The 27,046-nt window shown below is 33.2% G+C and overlaps 4 protein-coding genes across 8 annotated transcripts in view; 2 read left to right on the forward strand and 2 right to left on the reverse strand.

Moving 5' to 3' along the window:
* Positions 1 to 5,695, reverse strand: part of Efa6 (Exchange factor for Arf 6) — a 28,440-nt gene extending 22,745 nt beyond the window's left edge. For all 3 annotated transcript variants that reach the window (XM_013309364.1, XM_013309363.1, XM_013309362.1), the window contains exon 1: positions 5,400 to 5,695. In XM_013309364.1, the coding sequence (XP_013164818.1) occupies positions 5,400 to 5,534 (135 nt within the window). In that variant the 5' untranslated portion in view covers positions 5,535 to 5,695. The remainder of the gene's footprint in view (positions 1 to 5,399) is intronic.
* A 542-nt stretch (positions 5,696 to 6,237) lies between these two features.
* Cisd2 (CDGSH iron sulfur domain 2) lies at positions 6,238 to 8,820 on the forward strand. The gene is given in 3 exon segments (NM_001312485.1): positions 6,238 to 6,391; positions 7,235 to 7,443; positions 7,897 to 8,820. Coding segments are annotated over 3 exon segments (399 nt in total). The 5' UTR covers positions 6,238 to 6,294; the 3' UTR covers positions 7,990 to 8,820.
* A 402-nt stretch (positions 8,821 to 9,222) lies between these two features.
* On the reverse strand, positions 9,223 to 21,345 carry LOC106116042 (uncharacterized). Of its 3 annotated transcripts, none has more exons than XM_013309760.1 (7): positions 21,140 to 21,345; positions 19,913 to 19,972; positions 13,928 to 14,078; positions 13,026 to 13,162; positions 11,609 to 11,717; positions 10,073 to 10,139; positions 9,223 to 9,674 (listed from the first exon to the last, which is right to left on the reverse strand). In XM_013309760.1, exons 1-7 carry the CDS (start codon positions 21,183 to 21,185, stop codon positions 9,669 to 9,671), a joined length of 576 nt encoding a protein of 191 aa, XP_013165214.1. In that variant the 5' UTR covers positions 21,186 to 21,345; the 3' UTR covers positions 9,223 to 9,668. The 3 variants fall into 3 exon arrangements, with proteins under 3 accessions (XP_013165214.1, XP_013165213.1, XP_013165215.1); XM_013309759.1 differs by having other exon boundaries at positions 11,609 to 11,765; positions 21,140 to 21,344; XM_013309761.1 differs by lacking the exon at positions 21,140 to 21,345 and adding an exon at positions 20,525 to 20,744 and having other exon boundaries at positions 11,609 to 11,765.
* Positions 21,346 to 22,014: 669 nt separating this feature from the next.
* On the forward strand, positions 22,015 to 26,750 carry LOC106116048 (uncharacterized). Its single transcript, XM_013309768.1, has 2 exons — positions 22,015 to 22,326; positions 22,639 to 26,750. The coding sequence occupies exons 1-2, from the start codon at positions 22,089 to 22,091 to the stop codon at positions 26,724 to 26,726; spliced, it is 4,326 nt and encodes a 1,441-aa protein (XP_013165222.1). The 5' UTR covers positions 22,015 to 22,088; the 3' UTR covers positions 26,727 to 26,750.
* The last annotated feature ends 296 nt before the right edge of the window (positions 26,751 to 27,046 follow it).

Here is a 27,046-nt window from a genome sequence, read left to right on the forward strand (position 1 = left end):
CATATAGTATTTTTTATCTTTACTATACGATAGATAATACGAATCTTCATTTTTAAGTCCCATTGGAATGACTTAAAATAGTATTATAGATATGAAATTAATCTTATTTAAGAAGTTATTCCTGCAGAATACCGACTAGGGTAAGTATGGTTACATGGAAGAACTAAAACAACATTTCACTAAGCTATACGCATGTAGAAAATTGAGAAAGTCCGTTACAAATCACAACGTTGTTGATCAACTCCGGTGGTGTCGACTTGTAGGACAATTTGCATAAGATTAATGAATGTCGAAACGTACGCACCAGTTATAGTAAGAGAGGGCCTAACATGAATATTTGCGATACGCGCATATGTAACATCGTCGACAAAAAATGTGACGTATTGTAAGCCCGGTTAGAGCCTTTTTGTTTATTTATCGATGATGTTACGAAGACGTTCTCATAACTATTCGTGCTAAGCCCTCTGAATGCAGGCAGCAGTATCACCTATCAAATGACCGCAATTCACATTTTATAAATACGCCCATTAACCATTCGACATTTTATTTCAGGATTTAAAAACAAAGACATATAAAAGAACAACCGTAAAGAGCAAAAAAAAAAAAAAAACGATAAGAGCATTTTTATTAGTCCATAAGAGTTTTTCACATTTGTTGTGAATATAATGCAATTAAATGAAATATTACACCAAAGAAAAAAACTTCTTGTTGATCGTTGGCAAGTTGATAATTTTAAAGGTTTTTCCCAAACAAACAATTAATATGAAAAAAATACAGCCGAATAAGCGGGGTGTCATCGACGCCCATGGACATTTGCAACACTAGAGGAACAACTGATGCGTGACCGGTCTTTAAGAAAAAGGTACGCTTGTTTCCTTTGACTTCAGTTGTGTTTCGAAACACCCTACTATAGGTACCTATAAAAATTAAAGTCAAAATATTATTTTGACTTATGTTTAGTATTCAACAGTTTACGTAAATTAAGGTTAGTCTACATAATATATTTGATAATCCCAAGTGTTTAACGAAGTAAATCGTATTAACTTAAACACCAAATGACTTACAATGTAGGTAACTTAAATTTCAATCATACTAAGAAACCATAAAAGGATAAGTCAATACCGTGTCGAAAAAACAAGGTGGTTTCCATTTTAAAGTCGGGTAATGGAATATGAGCTGTTTGTAATCAACAACACAAGAAATCAATAATTTGAACTGATTAGTTTGAATATATATTACGTATGTTTTCGAACGGTAGTACAAACGTATGTAGTCGGAACAGTAGTTCAAAAGTAGAGTTGGCGTAGGCATGGAATACTTCTGATAAACCTTCAATAAACAGAATAACAATCACTTTTATATAAAAACCAAAATTTATTTTATTTGAATTTCAAAGTAGAGGAAATTGGACATCTGTGAATCATTATTTTTAGATTGTAACTACGAATTCTGCGTCAGCGTCATGATATCTAGTTTGGAATCTGGAGCGATTCATAGCGGTCACGCTCGCGTTAAACTTTCTTTCTGATTTTAATTTACATTTATTCAATTAAAACAACCACTAACATAATATTATTACTAATTAAACATGATTTTTAAATGTTGCTTGGTTTATTTAATTTGTTAATAAATACTCAACAAGCAAATTAGCCGTAGATCTCTAGAACTATCAAATTTTATTTCTTACTAATATTATAAAAGTGAATGTTTGGATGTTTGTTAGAAGGCACCTCCAGAACGGCTGCATAGATCTCGCTGAAATTAAGCATAGATCTAGAGCCATGAAGAACACATAGGCTAATAATTAAGATTTTTTTTTATTTCCGCACTGAGTCGAGAGTAAACGTTAGCTATCAAATATATTTTTATTAACATTTTTGTAGAATCTCGGTCACGGACAACATAATATTTATCGGAATCAAAGGGAACAAATCCGGCGAACATAGGAACAGGGCAAAGGAAACCAATCGGCGAGCAAATGAAAACGCTGTTTGCACAGGATGGAAAATTCTCTGCGATATTTCTAACAATAAGAGGGCTGCAATCGCAACGTACGTCTCATCTTACACAAAACAAAGAAACTAATACACGATACGAATATAAAAAGAAAATATTTGTATTGACCAAGTCCACAGAGACAAGTAAAAATGAAAATAAATCTCTCCGTTTTCATCCCTCTGTTTAGGTCCAGTGCACCCGGCTTTCGTGTTCGAGATTATTCGACATGTCAGTCAACATCTCCTTTTAAATCATGTCAAATTCATGCCATCCACATTTAAAAAAAAAAACGAAAAAGTAAAACGAAAACATCCCTCCACTGCATGTGCGTCAGAAAAAACAAATAGCAAAGGATAATTTGCGATTTACCAGTATCCAGATAAGATTCGTACGGTTATCCGTACAAAATAAAAAAAACACAGTAACAGAAGACTTTAGTTATTCATCTCTTTATATGTCAATAATAAGTTCAGTATAATTTGTAGATTGTATGCAATTTGCGATTCTAACATACATTTATCTTGTTGAATCATGAGTTCAGGTACACGAGATATCAGATGTCCTACACAACCGAATGACTCACATGATAAAAAAAAATATAATCACAAAAACTACCACTCAGACATAATCAAGAAACATCCTCAAAGTTAAACACTGTAAAGGTTAGAATTTTTTTCTACTTATAGACAGTGATCTCTCACGGTACGTCCTTTATTAATATAGCTAGCTGTCGTCCGCGACCATCCGTGCGGTATATAAAGCTTAATTAGTAGCCTATATGTTTTTCTATGTTCCGCATCTGTGCCAAATTTCGTTGAGATCATTGGAGCATTGAGAGTTTTGGAGATACCTTCTCACAAACATCCATATATCCATCGAAATTTTTACATTTCTAATATTATTAAGACAACTATTTAACAAAATACTTAAACTCCGATTCAGGTAGACGTTATATGCAATGTTAAAAGTATGAAAGAATAAAAAAATCAACGATTTATGTTATACGATTATAGTTATTTCCATATAACGTGCAGACTACGTAGTTTAGGAATGGAGAGCAAGTTTTATATTGTGATAAACATTTTCGCGCATGATTACACAGACTAATGGGCGATGCGAGAATTTATCCACAATATGCCGACAGCGACGTGTAACGAAAGAAATACACTTTGTTGCATTGAAAAGTTCGTTCGGACTTGGATCAATTTAAAACGTTAAAATAATTTAAATTTTCATTAACTTAAATATTCAAATTGGCTGCATATATAAACAAAATCACAAGTAGGTTGCAATATTCAGGAATCTGCTATTGTAACGCACAACAGCGGCATGTTAAACGGTTAACGGATCTAATTCGGTTATTAAAATAATCTACTGAATGTTTTGCACCACTATAATGAACTCTATTTAAAACAGACAGTTATTTCGCGAGTCATCGTACAATATCGAAAGATATTTAGGTCGAATATGAAGACCTAATTGGTTCTCTTATTTATGAGGCATCGCGTTTAAGCACTTACGACGAACGATGACGCCAGACGGACTATATGCTTCAAATAATTTAGGCTAAATAACCTTGTCTCTTTACAGGCGTTAAAATATTATGAGGAACAGTGACAAAGGTAGACAAAACTAGATTTATACCAAGTTTTTCGTCCGTGATTTCATTAGTGACAATTGTTTTGTAATAAATTTTTGCTCATTACACCAATCAGTACGATTGCAAACGAAAAAGTTAACCAATTTCCTATAATTGAAAAGATCGAAATAAATAAATCCAATTTAATAAATGTAAATGGACTAAAACACTGAAATCATCGACAGTCGATGGCGCGTAGTCGCGTGCCGATTTTTTTTTCTAAACCACTTTACCAGCACTGACCCGTATTAAGTTTTTTCCTCGACTTTCTAGTCATTTTATACTTGATTCAACTTTTCCCTTTAGTTGTATGAAAATGTTAGGCTTTATAAAGTTTTGATTATCAAAGTCCAATGGTGTATGGATAAATGTAAACCATAAATTATAGATTTGCTTATTAAAACTGGCAAACTTGTCAATTAATATAAAGGAAGAAAGCTGAATAAGTTAAGTAATCAGGTATAGTTGTCAATGATTAGGTTATGGTCAGTAAAATATAGATTATAGATACCAAACTAATTTAAATCAAACAATCAATAGGAATTGTAATAGATTTGTATATTTATATGGTATCTTAATATAATTGTATAGTAGATTAAAATGGATTTAAATGCAGATTAAAATAAATGCAACTCCATCTAATTTTATATTTGTAAAATTGAGACATTCCAGATTTTTCTTTCCTCGTTACCAAAAAATATACATATAAAATTAGTCTCGTATTTGTAATATTCCATCAACGATTGAAAGATCTTCCTTTTAACCAATGTATGTTTTTTAAAGAGAAAATAGTATTAAATAAGTGATTCAGTCGATATTAAGTGACCAATAACAATAAACTAATGAACTATTGAACTATCAGAGAATCTGCAATATGTTATACCAATACCAACATCCATAAAGTCTTAGTTCCTTTTGATTTCCTTTTTAATAAACATGAACCACTTATGCATTACCTTTTAATAAGATATATTAAGCTAATGGAATAAGGTCAACGTTTACAACTCAATGTAAACAACTGGACAACATTGCCAAATTGGATAAGGATATCCATTCATAGTATGATTAATTATTAACAACTATATGATGAATGATAATACTTTAATAGTAATAACTTCATAGCAAAATGACTGTCCGAGGTTGAAGAACTAAAGAAATTCAAAGTTATAACTAGACTTAATAATCCAAAGTTATATTTTCATAGACATGTCATTAACAAATAAAACCACTGACAAAACCAAACTATCAAAGTTTAAAAACATATGATTGTTGCATATATTACGATTCAATTTACACCAATCCTGAATAGTCAAACAAAGGACATAGTTTATTGCACAAACTAATTAGATAAATTGGAGTCAATTATGATTCAAGTTTGTTGTCATATTTTATAAATAATGTCAGACGCAGAAGTGATTTAATAATGACTTCATCTTAGATATGGCAATTGTTGGAATAAGAACAGTAAAAAAATAACTTGGACATCTATAACTAATGTTGGAGTATATTAGACATGGATTACCAAACGCATACACTGTCCAAGCTGATCATATTTATTGAGTATGTTTCTTATAGAAAAAAAATTATGAAATTAAATGATTTTTGTAAGAGAAAATAAATGTTCATTTTATATATACATAGATCTTACACACCTAGAGCTAAATTACGTTTTATTTATACACTTTGTAAAATATGAAACATCGTTGTATCGTAACAGTGGCGAATTTTTATAGGAAATTTATGAAGGATGAAGATGCCTTACCTCACCGCTGCGAGCCGCTGGGGAGTTTTCTTCAATTTGGTAAATAATGTGTGGCAAACCGGCTTCGCCGAGCAAAGAAAATCCGAATCCTAAGTTGTCACTACGATTCAGGACCACTAGTCTTTCGTCAGCCATATTCAGTGTGAAGCAGCATTGGTCACCACCTTCATCAGGATTTCACTGGTATCACTTACAAACACTTCATAAAAGAATACAGCAACGAATATTACTTAACAAATTGAATGAAATAAATCACAACTACAAAGTACGACAAGCAAGCGCACCCAGCCAAAGCGGACGACAGGCACAGATTATTTATGAAATATAAATAAAATGTAAAAATATAAAGGTGAGCGTACACTGACATATAAAATTACCACAAAAATAAAAAGCAAAAATCAATAATAACTGATATGCATAAATTACAGTACAAACCTTAGTTTAACGAATTATTACATAGCAGAACTGCCTAGCTATTCCCGACGAAAATGGAAGATTGGAAAACAGTTAAACTGATCTTTTCTTCGCATTTTCATTTATTACAGAGCCATATTCTACTGCAATATTGTGTAAATATTAAGGTGTAAAAAACAGGTCAAATGTTTACAAAATCCACCATCATCGCTCATTAAAAGTTGTTGTACTAAACAATTTCTAATTTGCGTTGAATTGAACTGTTTTCGTATTGTCATTATGTTATGGAGTGTCCGTGACAGTGGCAGCGACAGCTGACAGCACAGCAATTTTTGACAGTTTCACAGTTGAGTGAGATAAGCTTATTCTCAGAAGTAAAATTATCGGTTAGAGGTAATTTGTAATTGTGTTGTTAGAACGTACGATAGGGTTGTGTAATAACTGTCTTACTTAATAGAAGAAATATAATTACAAGATCAAGATGTATTTCGTTTCTAATGTAATTAAGGTTACCATTCCTAATTATTTGGCTAGTTTGCCAATACCTGATTCTTTTGGAGGATGGTTTAGGCTCGGAGGTAAGTTTAAATTAATTCACCAAAGAGTTTTTGGTAGAGTTAAAATATATATTTAATTTAACAAACATTCTAATGTTGACGTTATATATAATGTCCTTGATATTTTTTATCGTGTGAGTTATAGACACTTAGTTTCGAGATATTTTTTCCTTATTGTATTAACCTCAACTTAAATACTTACACTAGTATGTCCGGCTCAGATTTAGTATTCAAGAGCCACTATTTCAAGTTGACTTTCCTGAATATCATAAGATTCATAATATTTTTAATAAGATTAAGATTTCCTGGGGAGAAAGTAATACTATACACTAAATGATAATTTTGAAGCTTTTTAACATTCATCTTCACTTTATTTAAAAGCTTCTTTTACTTCTGTTAGGATAATATTTTATTAATAGATTTATTAAGATGCAGTAGAAAAAGTAGGCCAATGCATTTTTGAGTCAATCACAGTGTCTATATTCATGACATAAAATGAATTATTTATCACATGCAACAATCACATGTCAAGGACTTTTAGTACTGTTTCATAATATCATTTTATGAACCTAGTTTGACAATTTTATTTTAGAATGCCAACAACAAACAAACATTTTATTTTAGCTATCACTTACTTCTTTCAGCTACATCACTAACTTAATTCATGTCTGTTTGGTCTAGCTGGTTTCTGCATTTGAACTTCCTATTCTTACTAATATTATAAATGTGAATGTTTGTATTAAGGTATCTTCAGAACAGCTTCATGAATCTTGAAATTTAGCATAGATGTAGAATGCAGCTTGCCTTCAATAAACAATAGTTAATTTTGAACCTTCTAAACATTATAATGAATTATATTTTCAGTTAAAGATTGGCTTGCCTTACTTCCCCCAACTATTGCCGTTGGTGGTATCTCGTACTACTCATATCAGACAATAAAGAAAGCTAAAGAAGCTGGCAATGGTCAAATCAACCCGTGTATCAGAAAGGATATAAATAAAGTGGTTGATTTCGTTGACATTGAGGATATAACAGAAAAGGTGTCTTTATGCAGATGCTGGAGGAGTAAAAATGTAAGTTTTTATTTGTATGACGTATAATAAAAAGCAATAAATAAGTTTTGGTGCTCAAATGGTGGTTGCACTATATAACCTTTTTGGGGCTATTTATTTTTCTTCAAAAATGTTACATACGAAATTTCATATAATTCCAAGTTTTATAGGTTTTGTTATTTATCTGATTGCCATATGATAGCATATCTTAAGTTTAAACAAACAACAATCTCTCTACATTGTTATCTTGGTGACATATTTTAGTATTATTATTTAATGCCATAAGGAAAATACTGTTATTTCTGCTTGAGAATAGGTTCAATATAAACCAGTCATCAAATTTAATATTTATCTACTAATTTTGGGTTAAAAATGATATGTTTAAAAAATCATGATATATTTAAAAAATTGTATTTGTAAAATTACAAAATGTAATGAACAAAGTAAAGCATACATAAATATTGATAATTTCAGTGGCCGTATTGTGACGGTGCTCATGGACCACATAACAAAGCAACTGGTGACAACACCGGTCCAGTTGTAGTGAGGCACAAGGAAAACAAGTAATATAGTTCAATAGAGACCTGTGTTGATCAATCAATTCACCCGACCCATTGGCATGGAGAAACAAAATCAAAAGACCCAATCACATCTATTGGCTCTGCAAGTCATGTTACGGGATGCTGGCTGCGTGAACGTAATCGAGTCTGGGTAATAATGGGACGCTGGCACTGATATCTATAAATGGATATGCAATTGTTTGGAAATTACAGCTTTTCTTTCATTCCAAATTAAATGCGCCTGTTAATGTTTTGTAACAGTTAATTCTATCTATATTTTTAGTATGAATCCACATTTCTACAAACCGCTCCCATCAGCGCCAAAATGGTGAAAATCAAATAGGCACAAAATAGTACATCTTATAGCCAGTCTATTTATAGTTGTCAGTGGTTGTTATCGAGATCTATGACCTGAAGATTTAATCGAAGTGTTGTGATCGACACAAGTCTTCCAAATACATACATGATAAACAGAAAGTGATACAAAAGTGATAAACATGGCACACTTGACACTCTTTGATAAGTTTCTTTCCGATAAAAAAAATTGCATTTAGTGTATATATTTTCATTTTACCGTTCAAATTTGTTACATTTTTAATATTTATCTATAAAAAATGTATTTAAAAGTGTCTCGTGTGCACATAACTTAAGTATAAATTGTTACAAACAAATCGTGTTACAGTAAAGTATGAACAAAATAAACTTAATTTATAAGTGAATTAATTGTTTTTACGTTTTCATTAGCTCCTTATTGTATTAGATACATTTTTTGTCACATTTATACAATTTTTATATTAACCTACAATTGTTTGCAGTATTTGTTATGTACTAATGCAATCTAATGTAAAATCTGTTCATAATAAATTATGAAATTTGACTATTTATTTCCTTAAATCGAGAGAAACATACAATTATAGTCAAATCTGGATTAATGAGAAACTTCTATAAACGGCAGTCATTGTCTGATTTTGACATACAACCTCCATAAGCGAGAAACTCGAGTTAGAGAGAAATCTCTATAAGCGAGAAAATATTGGGGTCCCGTAGACTCTCGCCTATCCCGGGGTGGTTTGACAAAGTGCATTAACTACGTAGCGATTTCGTAACTTCAAAAATGTATAAAACTGACAATAACTTTCGATAAGTCACGTGATTGTGCGTCACTTCTTCTTTTGAAGTTCGCTATGGAATCGCTTCAAAGCGAATGCACTTTGTCTAACCTCGCAGGTTTGACTATATAGAAAATATTAGCTTACATTTATCAAATCACAGATATATTTTGATTCTTAAATTACATTTTTATAAATATAAGATTTTTCACTGACTATAATAATGGCACATGGTATGTACATTAACACATGTTCCAAAATAAAGGTAGGCAAGTTTGCAAATGCGAATGTCTATGGGCAGCAAACACTTCGCTGTTTTAGCGATTGCAAGTGGTCGATTGCTCGTTTGCCACCTTATACTATAAATATGTTGCTTTTACCTGTAGCAAATTTATTAAGATTGCGTTCTAAATTTATAAGCCGAAGCAAAATATATTGGCTTTATAATCATATTAATCGAAATTCAGTCTTATAACTTGAGAATTCACAGAAAAATCTTTTATACCTATAGACGTGGTATAAAATCGTCTTAAATTTTTATGCTGAAAACAAAGCTTCTTTGATTATCTTCATTATTTCACAGCTGGAACAAATAAATATGTTCGTTAGTACTACTTTCATTTGATATAAAACAAAACCAATTTAAAAAAATCTTGTAAACCTATGAAAGATATAATATTTTCAGCAAGAATTAGTTTGTACTGGAGGTCATAGCTTTATACATCGATGCACATTGAAAGGTATTTCACAATTTAATTCTTTATTTCGTAATTAAGTCGAACGAGATTACATTTCGTGTTGAATCATGTTCCGCTTGACTGATTATGACAAGCTGTGACTGTCCATTTCTATTGTCTAAACATTCAATAATACTTATTGTCAACCCTCTCTTTTTCCTTAAAAAAGTTGAGACAGCAATATGTTCAAACTATGACTTAGAAAAAAATCTAATAGTAAAGTACAAAGTTTATATGAACTTACTTCAATTCTCGTCTCCGCGATACCCTCTTCATTTCTCAGAAGTTCGTGTTTAAGGCCGTTTCTTTTCCTGAAAATTTCATTAAAATATAAATCAATAAAAGCTACTATATGTAGCAGCCAATCTGAGTGAATCAAAACCAAAAGTTTACCGTTTATTATGAACAAAAGTAAAATTACTACGTTACGAATTTAATGATAAGCTCTTTCGAATTGAAAATTCAATCATCATCAATCTTTCCATCAGCCGCCATATCTTATTTTACTTCATACGCGTATCCTCTTTCACATAATCAATCTATACTTCTATCAGTCTTCTCTACCTTAGTAGCCCTACACATTCAGTCTCATTACTTTCTTATTTACATGGTCATCATGCATTTATTTGGCTTTTAACGTCCCGGTCAATAGCACCGTTGCATTGGATGAGAAATATGGTACTAAAAAAGTTTGAAAGTTAAATGTTAAGCAAATATTTTCCATTAATTGTCTACTTCGATTGAGTTATAAGACATCACAACAAAAACGTTAATATAAAATATTACAACAATTTTTTCAACCGTAAACAAACTTTATTGTTAACTTGTTACACCTTCATGATAATGTAGTCATTTTTTACTTTCCCTATCATGTCCAACCTATCAAACATCAATAAACCTTTCCTTGGCTATTGTAAGTTATTCTTTTTTAACATTTTACGGCGCAGTTTCCGTCCCACACGGGCGCTTCCTACGCAGCGGTGGGCACTGGGAAGATGCGGTATTAAGTTACCCCACACAATGCTCTGATCACATTACCCGAGAAGCCACAAATAAAGCCAGCGTGAACCGACTCGTTTTGATATGGAAACCTTACTTTGAATAGACAAGAAATTTATATGTCATGTAATGTAAACACTGGTTGTAAGCTCCAATGGAATTGCTTAATTTCACGCTGTGTTCCGTAAAATATGTATATTTGATTGTGATGGAAATTTTATGCGTATACTGGAAAGTGGATTCAATATTTATTTATATAATCTAAGGAAACAGAGACACTTAACCTTCGCTAAGTACGTACTGGACTTAGATCTCAGGAGAATGTCATTCATGGTCAGAAGTAAAATGTCGCTATCGCGTATCTTTTTATTTTAGACATGAAAATCTGATCTTTATAAAATAGCTAGCGGTCGCCAGCGTCTTAATAAATAAATTGGTAGACTTTGTGTTCTCCCAGACTATGTCTATATGTATGCCGAATTTCTTTAAGATCCGTTCAGCCGTTTTGGAGATACCTACAAACAAACATCCATACATCCATCTATGTAAACATTCGCTTTTATTATATAAGATTAGTAAGATAAAATTGTTTATCAAATCATTAACATAAAAAAGCTTGGTTGTTACAGCAATATTACTATATACTTATGTAAATACATTAATTATATACTAAGTATATTTTCACTATACATCTATGGGTACGTCATTCTTGGCAAGAATATACTGCAGCTATAAAATTTAATAGACAAAACAACATTGTTTCATATATGTATATACGTACATATATAGTCTCCTCCAGACGACGAGTGATGTGTAGGCGAGACAGACGATGGAGCAGGTGACCACCACCATTATACCCGCAGCTGCGCCTATAGGCTCGCCCCGCGGACCTGCGTACCGTAATCTTTGTGAGTCCCTAAGAACTGTTTCACCCGGAACTATAAACATAAAATTGTTAATTTTATTACGTGTTAGTTGATGTTAAAACATAAAAGAATAAACTTTAAATCTAACTGGATTCCTAGACGATAGAAATGAAAGTTTTAGTAAAACGTCTTCTTAGTATTGATCTTGCCGATTAGAAAATCATATTATGTTCAAATGCGTCGCTTACAAAGTTAGAATGCCTTCTTGTTTGTTTATTTGTGTCTCGCTTTAAATCAAGTAAGAAAGCAGTCGTAAAATGTTGATTTACCGTCGACCATTCGACAGTTACGATCGGGGTATATTTGCGAACTTAAAATAGTTAACGAACGTGTTAGTAAAGTTAACACTGCGTTATTTATTACTGACAACGTCGTTAGTAACAAATATATTCACAAAGAAGTTATTATTATCTTTCAGTCAGTCTTTTTTAGATTTCGACTGCCAAAGCACTCGTACATCTATGTAACGAGAGCTGTAACAATACATATTAATTTGCTTCAGTGTAATGGAAACCGACTGTAAGGTAGACAATCCGTATCCTTGTTTGTTATCATCATCAGCTCACTATACTTCCCTACTGAGGGTCTGAAAGCCTACCATAAGTTAAGTGTGACTAGGCCATAGTCAACCACTCTGGCCCAGTGCGGTTTGGTTAACTTCACACATATCTTTAAATGTCTTCTTAGATATGTGCACGTTTCGCGATGTTTTACTTCATAGTAAGAACGTCGGATATATGTACATATGTATGTAAATTGAAAATCGAAAAACACATTTGTACATTGCGAGATTCGGACCCAAGACCTACAGATTACAAGTCAAGGGCTTAACCCCTGAGCCACCGACGCTCACGGCATTGCTAACGAATGTAAGTAGGATTTACCGATGAGTTTCATTGAGATGATAAAGCGGTGCCGCTTGTTTTGTATTCAAAGTTTGTATCCAGCACATGATATTAGCAGAGTGTATGCATTTAATGTCACTATACGTAAGATTAGAACATATGGAAATCTAATGACGTGCTTGAATACAAGAGAAGTCTAATATAAACATGATCTGAATAATATTTCATGCCTTCGCAAGATTATTTGCTGAGATATAGATGAAACAAATGAACATCAAAACAAATGCTTTTTTTTCAAACAAATTCAATTTTTGATAAAAAAAAGTCGGAAAATGAGGTGGCTAGAATTTGATACAAATGTTCTTCGGAATTGGATAAGTCTGGCTATACTACGCCTAGAAGTTATGTTTTCCTGGTAAATACAGACCTTGTAAGAACTCAGCCTCGGCGTCCGGTATGCCTGTGACGTCGACGTGGACGTCCTCCATGTCCTCGGGGAAGGTCGGCAGGTCTATGTGCTCCTGGTTGTCGTCACGCGAATGAAGCATATCGAATACCTCGGAACTGGTGATAAATTTATAGAAATTGGCATATACTTCGACAAGGTATGCTCAACATAGTTTAGAAATAGAGAGATATTAGACTGACAACAGTGATTGCTTTGTAAAAGGCAAGTGGTTTACTGTTAATCTATTAGTTTTATAACCTTTTAAGCGAAGATTATAAAATCATTATAATTTAAGTCAGTAACCTACTATTTAAGTTTTAATACGTATAAATTGATAAATACCTGACCTGGTTAGATAGAACACTATGCTACAACTTTGTCGCTTTTAAAATTCAAACGGAAACTCTAACATATGCATCCATTGATTAAACTGAATTACACGAACATGGTGATTATGTTAACTACGCGCTATCTTTTAACATCTATAATTTTAAATTAATTATCATTTCAAAGAATCAAGTTCAATGCCGGCAAGCAAGTGACGGCATAAATTAATTCATGTGAAGGAAAGATTTCTCATAAAATAACCGGTCACATTACACAAAGTACGAAAGCTACATGTTTTTATCTCAATGTACATTGCAAGACATCTAATATGTTATTTATTATGATAAAGTGAACATCTGCTTATGTGGTAACTTGATATAATTACCTATGACTTGTATTTTAATTACTTTTATTAAATCAGTACGTTTACAGCCGTCTTACAATTTTTTTTCAAATAACAAATAGCTCGTAATAATTATGCCAAATTGATTCTTTTATAGTTTTAATTCTTTTGTAGTTCTCTAGATTTAATAATAAGTATTATCGTATTTTACCTGCTCACGCCATCTTTATCATCGACTAATAATTTTAAAAGTGTAGCATTGGCTTCCAGTGTTTTATATCTGCTGTTATCTTCAACTTCTTTTGTTAAGCTCGATACTGTTGTGTCTGGTAACGGATGCTGGCTGGAAGTGATCTGGAAACCTGTAGTACAAAGAATAATTGTTAATTTAATACAACTATGAGGTGTAATTAGGAGTGCCTGGTCGCCACACCTAATAGCCGGACATTCCAGACATTTGGGTAGAAAGGCCAGCCAACCAACATGCGACCGTCAGCCGACTCGAAATGTAAAAAGTCTAACAAACACAAACAGGACAACCCGGGCATCGTTTATTTTGGCCGGACACGCAATCAAAAAGCTTAGATATGTCCGGCTTTACCCGGACCCCTGGCACAAGGGTAGAACAGTGAGGCAGAGCAATTTATCGTGCAGCACTACTATGGAACGCACACTCGGTGTACCTAAGTCTTCTTTTGCCGCACTAGCCTCGTGTAGGCATTACGTATTTACGTAATGTTATGAGTGGACTATTGTTAAACATAACGAGCGCTTGGACACGTGGAGTATCACTTAGCTTATCCAAAATAAACATTTCCAACCAACCGAAGATTTCACTTGGCCCAGACGCAATGTAAATATTTGTTTAACGGACCTTAAAACGCGGTTATATCCAGTTTTATGCATTAAAATTTTGAACAAGAAAAGAGGTCAGGAATTTTATTATTCAGAAAGGTATATGTAAGGTATGTAAAGGTCAATTTCGACGACAAGCATAAGACAATGCGTCGTCTTATGCTTATTTTTATGCATTATAGGATCTTTTTGGCAATTGATATTGTCCTTCAATAGGGATACAGTAAGAGCTGATATTTATTTTATCATCTTAATCTAGAAAAGAACGTAACTTTAGAGAAAAAATATACAAAAAAAATATTATTTCTCGTCAAGATTCTTGTCATTTTTATTTTTTTAGGAAGCAATTTAAAACACTTTTATTTTAGACAGGGAAATTAAGCCAAACACAATGTTAAATTTTATCTATAACTATAAATGTAAAATATTAAAAATCTTTAAGGCGTCTATCGTACTACATACTTCATACTGAAAATAGGTACTTGAGATATTTAATAAAAACATTTTAAAATAACGTTAGTATTTTACAATAAACGTAATATTTAAATGACCGTGCACATTGTTTACGATTGGTAGTAAACATTTTGAAGTGTCGTGGATTCAACGAATAACATAATAAATAACGGTTCCCGTTGATTCAGCACTTTAAGGTTATCCGCGGTATTCCGTTAACCTAAAAATTCAAAGTGAAAGTGTTTATACATTAATTGAACACACGTTTTTTGCTTGCTTTCTTTGTGCATTGATATGAAATACTTTGCATTCGTAATAAAAAATGGCGTTGGAATACTGTTAAGTTGCATTCATGTGATTGATGGTAACCCGGTCAAGACAAACTCGCTGTAAAATTACATGTAAATTTTTTATTATACTACTAGCGCTCGCCCACGACTTCGTCTTCTTCCAGACTATGATCAATATGTATGCCAAATTTCATGGAGGTCGGGAGATGAATTCAAACAATCATCCATCCATCATTCAAAGTAAGATTAACCCATTAGTGCATAAAATTTATTAACGCCTTTTTCATCATGATCACTGTAATATATTTTCATTTCGAGTGTATTTGACCATTAAATTGTATAAAATATTTAATCAATATGAAAGTTTAGATTTTATAGCCGTCCGATAAATCGCTTCCCGGAATGTCATACCAACAGTATTACTACTTCAAATATATATTACACTACTGTTTAAAAAAATAAACAGTTAGTAAAATATATATAACTCCTAAAATAACAATTTTATTGGCGTCCGATTTATCAAACGTTATGCACTAATGGGTTAAAAACGTAAAAATTAATCAATAGTGTTTCGTCTAATACTATTTGATGTAAGCCAAAGCCAACATCTTGTTAAAGGTCAGAAACAGAATTTCATATTTCTGTTGTCGACATTTGATTTTAAGTCAGAAAATATGATGGTGTAAAATTCATTGCTATGACGCCAAGCACTACTTTACAGTTTTTTACTTTACTAACTTTACAGTTACATGTTAGTAAGTGATGGGACTTGAATGCAATAACTCAAGCGTTATCTTATTGTTAATGTAGACTCTCATTATTCCGTCAAGAGGCCATTTCCGTTCGTTATCAGTGACCAGACGTTGAGTTATTTACTACTTTGTACTGATATTGTCAACATTCGAACAATATTATTGTTGAAGATTTCAAACAATAATACTAAACATTCCAAGATGGAAAATTAAATAGATTTTCACCATTTCTACGGCGAACCTATAGTAATTTCGTCTTTCAATGTATTTTCCATCGATGTATTATTACGGTGGTTAAAGCAAATACGTATAAGTAGTGTAGTTTAATTGGATTAGAGTAATATCGACTTTCTATTGCGTGAAAATAAGTTGTATATTCCTATAACAAGCCATATGACCAGTTGTGGATCTAGAAAGTTAACTATATTAATTGCCCTCTGTTCCAAACCTTATTATCGCTTTTAGAAGTTAATAACTGTTTATAAAATCTATTTTCTAGATTGATTCATACCCTTTGTTGAAGTATAAATGTACAAGCAATTAGATTTTAATATTTATAAGTAAAAAAGAGCGATGTAGTTTTTTGTTTTTATACCACGAGTTTATTGCTCCTTGTTCCCCAGCTGCCGGAAACGAATTGAATCCAGTCGCGGTGCACTGTACAAGATTAACTTTGTTACTGGACTTGATTTATTCTATCTATACATATTAATAACATTGGAGTGTCTGTATGTAATATAAAAAATCGTACCCATGATTTATTTGCGTAGGTGATAACACCAAATCAATTTTTATTTTTGTTGTCTGTCTTTATGTATGTTTGTCCGAAAACCCGCTGATGCACTCGGGATGCGTATATCTGCCCCGAGAATGTCGCAGGCTACCGTTAGTTTTAAATTGCAATAATTAAAGTAAATCTCAATCTAAAATTTGTCACACAAGGGGTCGCGTCGAGAATCTTCTTTATCCGGGCGTGATTTGGTTTAAGTGCTCTACTATCACCCAACCCAAATAGCTTTAGGGTTACCATTAATTTCGCTTCTTGTAGACAATATTACAAATAAAAGATGTATGTATTTGGTTATCCCAATCCGCAAAATCCTAGAGCTACAGCGGGCCAAATTGTGCCAAATTTCCTGTCATGTTTATTGTTAATTTAGACATTTTGTAGAAAAAAAAATAACCGCTTAGCCTTAGCTAAGCTTATTTAGCTCCATATCCAAAATTCAATTGATATGAATAGCGTGTTTGTTGTTCAAAGTAACTTTCCTAAATTCTATTAACGGAATAGTGTTAAATGATTATTGTTTCAAAACCTCGTTAGCGCGTCGCGTCGTGAGCGGGCACAAAGGTAAGTCCCAAACCTGTTTGGTCCAGCCAGTTGCAAGATGTCGGTACTGAATTACTGCGAGAGTCACCAACAATTGTGCTGTATCCAGTTTTTCCCTAACAAAATCAAAATTATCTGCTGTAGTGCCTTAATCATTAATTAAATGTTCCCTTAAAACTTATGTCTATTTATGTACATGAGTTATCAATTGAAATAGGTAACGATAGTGGAATAAGGGTTGAAGACATGCATTTTGCTTAAAAGATATTACAAAAACCGGTTCGTAGCCGTTTTTTTATAATTACGTTTTTTTGGCTGCACATTTTAGGGTCAAATTTAAAAACCAAAACACGATTTCGCGTCACGAAGTTACCGTATAACTTCTGCAACCCTGGTACATTCACGTTTAAATAAAATCTGTTGTCACGCTTCCAAAGGTATGCTGGTATGAAAGGTCGTTGCAGAGGTAAGTAGGATTTTTATCTTATTCATTGACGGCCATCACATATGAGAAATTATGAATCATCGGGAAAATATAGTCATAAGGTTACAATTACACATGTTTTCTATTCGGACAAAATACAAATTTACAAATGACGTGTTTCTGTTGGTTTAAAAGTTCCTTATTGTTAATATCCTATTACGTTGTTACAGATTTTTGTATTATACTTACTTTTAAATGTATGTTGAAGGAAGTAATTCTGTAATATCGTGACCACTTATTAATTGTTAGTCATTTACGTGACGTCACGTGACGTGTGTTTTTTTTTAAATGAAAGGGCAATAGTAATATAGACACCTGATCCTATAATTTACTTTAAAAAACACATCGATAAAATTCGCGGTTATTAGTTTTAGATTGTTTTTAAAATGTTATTATTCAGTTATATTTATCTAATTTACTACTACGATTTATGGTTGTTGATAGTAACCATTATCTCTGATATCACATGTTTTTCGTTTCGTAAGCGGAAAGATTTTTCAATGAATGAGTCACACATTTGCGTACGTAAAAAGGATTTTTTTCTCAGAATGATCCGTAGAATCGACTACCGCGAACATAATTAAATTGCAATCAGATTGACAAGATGACCCGATATGATTCATCTTTATTTCCTTGGATTACATACACGTATGTATATATTTACTTCCTACAATTTATCATTAATCAAGACATTTGAATGCAGGTATAACTACTGGGAATTGTCATTTGCCTCCCTATATGTATTATATACAATAATTATCTCTTCTGAATTAACAATACTTAATCTTACTAATATTATAAATGCGAATATTTGCATGGATGGATGGATGTTTGTTTCAAGGTATCGTATCTCCAAAACGGCTGCATGAATCTAGTTGAAATTTGGCATTGATGTAGGACATAGTCTGGAAGAACGCAAAGACTATTAACTGTTTTTTAATACCGCGCGTACGGAGTCACGGACGACAGCTAGTCATTAAATATATTGATTAATTTATTGGCAAAGAAATCAGTATCAACACAGCTCTGCTATTCGATCAAAATTCTTGCATTTTAAGACTTTTCATTGGGGATTTCTTTATGTATACGATGCAAGTAGTAACAGTTACTAATGAATTTGTTAATTACGTTCTAAGTATGTGTATTGTCTTGTTGAAGGCGGTGTCGTGAGACATTAATATGTGGGACAGTAGTCATGTGACTTAAAATATTTATGAGGTCAAAATATATATTTTTATTGATATTTGTTAAACTAAAAAGGCGGACACGTGAGCGTTACTTGTATCGCGCTAAATTAAAAAGTTGTGACTTCTATGAATTCCTTTGGGATATTTGCGACGCAATGATCCATGAACAAATCATTGTAACATTTGGTATGAAATAAGCATTACATAACTTATTAGTAAGTAGGAATCTTGACTTTAAATTCTAGACAATCAAATATGGATTTTAAATCACTGAATGAATTGAATGTTGCATCAAAAAAATGTTGCAAAACGTGATATTTAAGCAAGTTAAGTGAACTAGTGAATCCAGCATGACGCACACGTCTCCCGGGGAGTCACGATCTAAACAAGTTTGCTGTGAAGCCGAGAAGTCAATGGATGCAGGCCGCTTAGGGTTGTGCATTTGCAAACTTGTATCAAAAATTGCATTTAAACGCCAACATTATTAGAGTTTCGAAAGAAATTATTTCTTCCTTATAATCGTTTCTCTGATATCGATTTGATAAAGACTTAAAGAGATGGGACATTATCACATAAATGTATTGCTCACGTCACAAGAAACAAGAAATTATAATTTACTGTGTGGTTTAAGTGTATCTTATTATTTTCCTTTTCTTACCGTTGTTTTCTGAGACCAAATTCTCTGTATATATATCGTCTCCTGTCATTATCTTTGACAACAGATATTTTGGTGTCAGAAACCCATGCTTAGGGGTGCTCTTTACACTAAAAAGAGTTTAAACGAGAAAAAATCATCTCACAAATTAAACATAAATCAAGGTTAAAATATTATATTTAATCCTTACCTACGACAGCGACGACGAAATAACACAGCAACTGATACCGCGCCATTATCAATATGAACACTGTAAACAACGAAATAATTATGTATTAAAAAATTGTTTTTAATCAGTTTTCACTACCGCAACTTCTGTACAAAAACATATTGCTATGTTTTTTTTAAGATATTAAGAGTATAATCAATATGTTTTTGTACAGAGAACTGTGAAAACATCGGGTTAATTAGGTATAATTCGTTAGTGCGACCATAGCGATGTTTTATTTTAATTTAGTTAAAAAGAAAAACTTTAATTATTGCAACGGTAAGGACACTGATTAGCTGATAATTAATATTTATTAATGTCCACTGGTTTTGGTCATTATTTACAAATTAATACTGTTAATTTAGTTATTTAATTTAATTATAATAATTATTGTAGTCTTGCAGTATTCATAAAATTATTATTATTATTAGCAAGCAATGATTGAGTTTAGATTATGGGCTGTCGTAATAATAAATAAAAAAAATTAAAAATGTCTTTTGTTATTTTAAATTAATATTAATATATTATTGATAGAAAAATCAATTAATGTAAACACTGGCTTTAGAATAGATAACTATAAAACAAGTTTCGAACCTTGAATAGCAAGATGTGTCTAAAAATACCGGGGCGCGTTTCGGGATGCGGTCGACAACGATCTTCGCACCAACACAAAAGCGCCAAAGTCACTCGATTGCAGATTACACTAGGTTTATTCGCGTATGTAGAGGGCGTGCGGAGCGCGTGATACGTACGTCGCTCTCTGATGCACTCGGTACACTGCCGGCCGGCCTCAGAGAGCCGGTCTTGACCGACCGATATATGACGATTGAAAAACGGTGACCAGTGACCGATGACCGATGACCGGTGACCGATGACTTTCGTAGACCTAGCTAAGTTTGCCGCTGACCTTACGGGTGCAGGAATTTAATGCGTACTACTCATACGGCATTGTACGGGTTTGTCTTCTACACTAATGGAACAATCCATTACATGCCATGACTCATTAAAACCATAATTAAGTTATGATGATGATTAGTGATTGTTTACATAGAAATTTTTAATGTTATAAAGATATCTTCCTACCTTTTGCCTTACGGCGATTCGTCATAGTATGTATTACTCCTCTATGCATCCATATGTGAATCCGCTCCTTTCTTACTTATCCCTCTTTCACACAGTACATTCATACTATATTCGGGCTTCCTATACCTTTGTAGCCATTCACAATCGACTTCTTTCTTTTCGTCTGCATCATCTCTTCACAAATATGTCTCCATTTTTACATAATTCCGGTTTATCTTACAGTGAATATAGTTATTTATAAACTAAGTAATTTGTGAAGTGAATCCTCGACCGTCGATTCCAGTTGATTCCAATGTTTCCTGGATAAATTAATTAATTACGAACTATTTCCAGGTTAGAAGATTTGATTTGACAATCTCAGTTTAGAAACTATACTGTTTCAAGTATTGTCAAACTGATCAGCGCAAAAGTAAGTAGACTTTTAGCTAAATTCGAGTTTCTCGACGAAGCGACCCAAGCATGCTCGAGATTTCCACGCGTGCGCAGTAGCCAATCGTCAACACAAAAAAGTACAGTCGAATATAACAGTGAAAATGAGACAAATAAAACATGAAAATGAACTTGAAATGAACATTATCAAAAGTATTTTTTTTACTTACTAGCATATTGGGAAAGATGACTTATAATTTTGGAATATATGATAGGTAAATAGAAAGAGTACTTTTTGATGTTCCACAAAATAACTTGTCAAGAGGGTAATGTTTTTCGCTTGCATGTAAGTTTGTTTATATGTATGTGGGATTGTTTGTATGTACGTACACATCTATCTCGCATGCTGCACGTTGATTCTGGGTCCTCTTCTTGAGTATTAAAACATATTGTACTCTTGTTTTGTTAAAAAGAATGAAAAGGATGACAATATGCATACAAATGTCCCGGGCATTTGAGACCTAAGGTTACATTGTTGCATAATTCATTTTCTACTAAACTGTACATGCGCAGTAGCTGTCATATTTTTACTTTTGTTGTCTGCTATATTTACTATACATTTTATGATTTTGTTTTATTTAGATGATTTTTCTAGTATTATAAATATAATGAACGAAAATAATATTTGATTTTATTTCATATAACTATGGATGGAGATACAGGAACTGTGCACGGTATACGCAATGTTAGGTATACACTTGAAAATGAGAGGAGGACTTTTAGGGCAATCCATTTCAATCGTAATAAATACAAATATCGAGAGAAGAGACGAAGTCCTGTGAATGAAGCTTATGAAAATAAAGATTATATTACAACGAACGATTGGCCTTTTAAATCTCCAGATTTTGACAGAAAAACAAATATAACATCTAAAGAATACACAAGTAAGCAATTTTATTATTATAGTATAATGTTTACAATAATTGTTTCTCTCTTTCGCCCTTTTCGTTGCTTACAAGGTTACTTGATAAGTAAATCGTAACCAAAATTTTTACTGTAGTATGTTGAGTTAGATGTAAAGAAAGCTAGACATATCTCGCTTTTTCTATATTTATGCAAAATTAACCACATCATTTAGGTACAATCTACGCGTCGGAACAGAATGTAAATTAATGGGTTGCCTCTGTAGGGTATTTATGCCTAGAAAACAAGAAGAAATCTGTTATGTCTAAGTTAAGCCTTTAAATATATTTCAGAATGTTCGCGTTGCAAAAGACGCTTACGAACGACATCAATCGATTTAAAACCTTTGAAAAGGATTATATCATCGTGCAGTTTTATTGGTAAAAGTAAAATCAAAGGAATCTCTATTAGCCCTGGCAATGTTACATTGATAAACAAAATCGTATCCAGTGATGAGAATGTGAGGAGTCGAGGCGATAATGAAGTTAAAGTATTGTACAAGCGAGACTTTAGGCGAAAGGAAAATGCCAAACAGATTATCGCACCAAGAAGATCTGGCACCAAAAATATAGAGACGGACAATAGTCAGACAAGTTTATTCGGTTTCCAACGTTGTATCCAAAGAAAACGTCATATAAATTATAATTTAAGTGTGTTTTATAAGCTTTTACATGGTGATGCGAAACATCACAATGTATTACGTTGTAAACATTACTCTTTCGAAGATTTAAATTTAGATAAACCAAAGAAGAAATCGTCTTTCGTAAAATCTCAGAATGACACTCCTGCTCATTACAATTTAGTAAATTTCACTCAGCACAGTAGTATATCCAACGTGTATCTACTGAAGCCAAAATATTATAAGAAATTACAAAGTTTGCGAAAAAATAAATCTCCCTTCCGTTGTTTGGACCCCGATAAGGGAAAGTCTATTTTGAAAAAGGAGGACGATCTCCATAACACAGATGTGCAATCATTTAAAACTAAAAATAAAGAACAAGAAGTTGATGCTACAGATAACTTGACCTCTAAGCCTCCTTATACGGGGGTAACAGGCGTTAGTATTTGTAAACCAGCTGCAAAGATAAGCAACACATGTTTACAAGTTAAACCCAAAATTAGCACTAGCCGAAAATGCTCCAAAAAATCAGTTGAACTGTTCAATTTTTTGCACGCTGCAATGAAATATCTTCTTTTTATCATGACTTTAATCATATGGTTTCCTTGCATTTTAGTTTTAGGTCTTGGATGGTTAATTTCCTATCCTTGCCGGCCTCATAAAGAATCATGTAGTTCAAAAGGCACTAGAACAAAGAGAAGAAGAAAAAGTATAGCGAAGAAGAAGAAAAGGAAAGATAAACCTCGTCAGCACACTAAAAAAGAAATAAAGTGTAACGTATCCGAGGAGAAGAAGAAACAAAAAGCATCATTAAAGAAAAAGAAACCAGCAACTTCAAATTCCAAGAAAAAGAAAGGCCTAGGCAAAAAATGTTCAAAAACTTGTTCGGACTGCACACAATATACTGTAACGCCCACCGGATTCTATGTTCCTGAAAGTACCACAACTGTAGCGATGTTTCCTAATGAAGAAATCGGTTCATGTATTGGAAAAAAAAGACAAAAAAGTGTGAGCTTTAAACAACCTTGTGGAAGGTCAAGTGAAACCTACTTAAAAATAAGCAAAAATCAAGTCTGTAGTGGGTGTCGGGATAAAAACGAACAGTCAATCGACATCTGTGATGATACGAACGAAGACGAAGAAGATTTGGATCATAAATCTGATTTTAATAATCAATGTCAAGCTATTGTAATCAAAAGTTGTAAAGGTAAACGCAATCGAAGAAAAGTTGAGGTGTGTGTACCGAAATCTTTATCAAAATTACTTCAATCAGCTCTTCGTGGAAGTTGTTCGACTACAAATCAATTTGCAAATGTTCGTAAATTGCCTAAAATCAAAAGTTGCAATAGCACAGCGGCGGCATGCATTGCCTTCAAGAAAAAAAGGAAATGCTTAAGTCGACAGTCTAAATACATTATGCACAATTTGAAAAAAAATCTAGAAGTTTCCCGATCATCAGTCACAAGATGTCTTCCATCACCATGTCCAGGTGGCTGTGCTGCTAAAGCTGCTCGTAGACAGGCCGCTATAGCTGCTCGTAGACAGGCCGCTGGAGGAGGCGATGGTAAAAAACGCAAGAAAATTAAACAGTCGAGAAAAAAAAGAAAATGCCGGAAACCAAAAACTGTTATGAAATTCCTACCACCACCGCCTCGCAAGAGTTGTTCTGTAGGCAGTAATATTTCTTTACCTCAACGTACTTCAAAAACTAAATCACTACGACGTTGCAATCGCATGACTTGTGATAGACAACCATTAAAAGTTGTATCTGTGAGCAAGATGTATGCTCCTGTTCGTCCAGAAGTACGTACAATATCAAGTAATACCATGATGTTACAAACTTCTAGTTTTTTTAAATCGCTTAAAAAAAAGTGTGGTAAGAAACGTGAGAAACGTATATCTGTTAAGAAATTTATTACAGTGCCTTGTCCGAAAAATCGTCACTTCTCTAGTAACACTCGATTAGAAAAACCTAAAAAACCACGCAAGTCTACTACCGTCGTGAAATTCTTTCCTCTGCCACATCATCGTTTAGTTCATTCATCTGTTAACACCAGAAAACTAAAGTTACCATCATCGTGCAAAAAAGTAAAATCTAAATCTAGCTCTGCTTGTTTGTCACCACCAAGTAAGGTAATAAATTTTTTCCCAAAACCCTGTTCAAGCACTATAGCCTGTAGTACTTGTGAAATAATATTACCTATAGAGCCATTAGAAAAACAGCCAAAACAGCCAAAGAAGAAGAAGCCTCCACCTCCAAAAGATGATTGCAACGCAGTAGGCCTAATGTTAGAAGGTCGAAAATCTTATGATAAAAGACATTCACAGGAAATGTTAGCAAAAAAACCCGCCCGAATTTGTAAATTTTTCCCAGCCCCACGATGTAGTACTCGAACATTAGCTGTTGGAGCATGTATTAAAGACGAAATAAAACTACCTAGTAAGTCTAGCAAGTCAACGTCTTTTCCACAAAAGACATTATTTAGGTCTCTTTCTGTTACAACAGGCACAAACACATGTAGTGCCGCTCCAACACAAATTATAAAATATATAAAAAGTCATAAGACTATTATGCATCGCGGTACAGTGCCCCAAAAATTTAAGGGAGACATATTTTCAAAAACCGACCCAAAACATGCAGATAAATCAAAAAATCTAAAAAAACCTGAGAAATCTGGTAGTACAACAGGAAAGCAACCATGTGTTCCACCAGGAACGAAACGCGGCACAACACCAGGAAATAAACCTGATACTAAACCAGGCACGAAACAAAGTCACGAAGGAGGAAGCCTAAAAAAACGCAGTACAGGGTTTAGTACAAAACCCATTCAGACAAGATCCAGAAAAGTAATGTTACAAACCACCTATCCAGTCATCAGGTTTCAACCAAGGTCACAGGTTGTGACATGTACCCGTGGAGTTAATACGAGAAAAGCCGAATGGTGTTTCATAACTGGATACCGAAGATTTCAACAAAAGAGGAAAATAAGAAAATTACGTAAGGCAGCTGATGAGCAGCGCAAAATCTTGATTTGTAAGAAGTCAGGTAAAAGTCCTGGAACGTCTCAATCTTCTCGGAGTTCACCTCGAAGTTTAACTGCTAGTCCAACTCCAGGCTCGTCCCAAAGTGCATTGCAAGCTAAGAAACGTGCGGAACGGGCAAAGCAACTGGCCAAAGAAAAATCTAAAAGTAAAAGTAAGGCTGAGACATTGGCAAAACAAAAGAAGGAACGAGATAAGGCACTTGCTAAGCAAAAAGCTAAACAGCGTGCTGAGGCACAAGCTAAACAGAAAGCTAAACGACGAGATTCAACAGCCTCTGCCGCAAAAGAGAAAGCGAAGAAAGAAGAGCAAAGTAAGGCACAGTCTAAACAAAAAGCTAAAGAACGTGCTAAGGCATTAGCTAAGCAAAAGGCTAAAAATCGAGCTAAGGCATTGAAAGCTCGAGATAAAAAACGCAAGGCAAAAAGTAAAAAGAAAGGAAAAAAGGCCTTTAAAAAAAATGCTGGAAAAGTTTTCAAGCAACTGACACCATCTGGTTATAATGTAAAATGTGAAGACATAATTGCTAAACCGAATAGACCTTGTAAATTTATTTATGACATTTGGCCCTCTGCCTACCCAGCATTTTTGGTTTTGTATAAAATGTACAACAGTGTTTGTCATCTTTTTTTCTTTGTACTTGCATGTTGTATATGGAGCCCACTTTTTTGTTGGTGTTTTATATTTTACTTCTTAATAATTAAAAGAATGTTTTGTTAATGGAAAGTTTCACTACTAAAACTATCCTCTAAAAATCTTATAGGACAAAATCGCTTTTCGTGACCTCTATGTGTTTTTTGTGTTCTGTTAAGCCACGAAACAAATGAAAATACTAAAATATAATTACCAGAAATTTTTCCGAGCTAGCTAAATTTTACCAGGACTTTTACGGGATGGTAACTAATTTGTGTGGGCATATAAAAATATACGCTGACAAACTCGATGGCGATCGCTAACTCCGAAACGGTTGGGCCAATCTTGACGGAATAGATGATGCACGCGGGAATATTTATAGGCTATAATCTGACCGGAAAAATAAA

The sequence above is a fragment of the Papilio xuthus genome, unplaced genomic scaffold, assembly GCF_000836235.2.
Source record: "Papilio xuthus unplaced genomic scaffold, Pxut_1.1 DF827777.1, whole genome shotgun sequence".
In the NCBI taxonomy this organism is placed as follows: domain Eukaryota; kingdom Metazoa; phylum Arthropoda; class Insecta; order Lepidoptera; family Papilionidae; genus Papilio; species Papilio xuthus.

Excerpts from the sequence above, each read along its gene's own strand:
- LOC106116042 (XM_013309759.1), bottom strand. The coding sequence starts at position 21,185 with ATGATGCAGACGAAAAGAAAGAAGTCGATTGTGAATGGCTACAAAG. Across the intron at positions 14,079-19,912 it reads TTTCGTCGTCGCTGTCGTAG|GTTTCCAGATCACTTCCAGC; the intron begins GTAAGGATTAAA and ends TTTGTACTACAG. Across the intron at positions 13,163-13,927 it reads GATAAAGATGGCGTGAGCAG|TTCCGAGGTATTCGATATGC; the intron begins GTAAAATACGAT and ends ATTTATCACCAG.
- LOC106116048 (XM_013309768.1), top strand. The coding sequence starts at position 22,089 with ATGGATGGAGATACAGGAACTGTGCACGGTATACGCAATGTTAGGTAT. Across the intron at positions 22,327-22,638 it reads AACATCTAAAGAATACACAA|AATGTTCGCGTTGCAAAAGA; the intron begins GTAAGCAATTTT and ends AATATATTTCAG.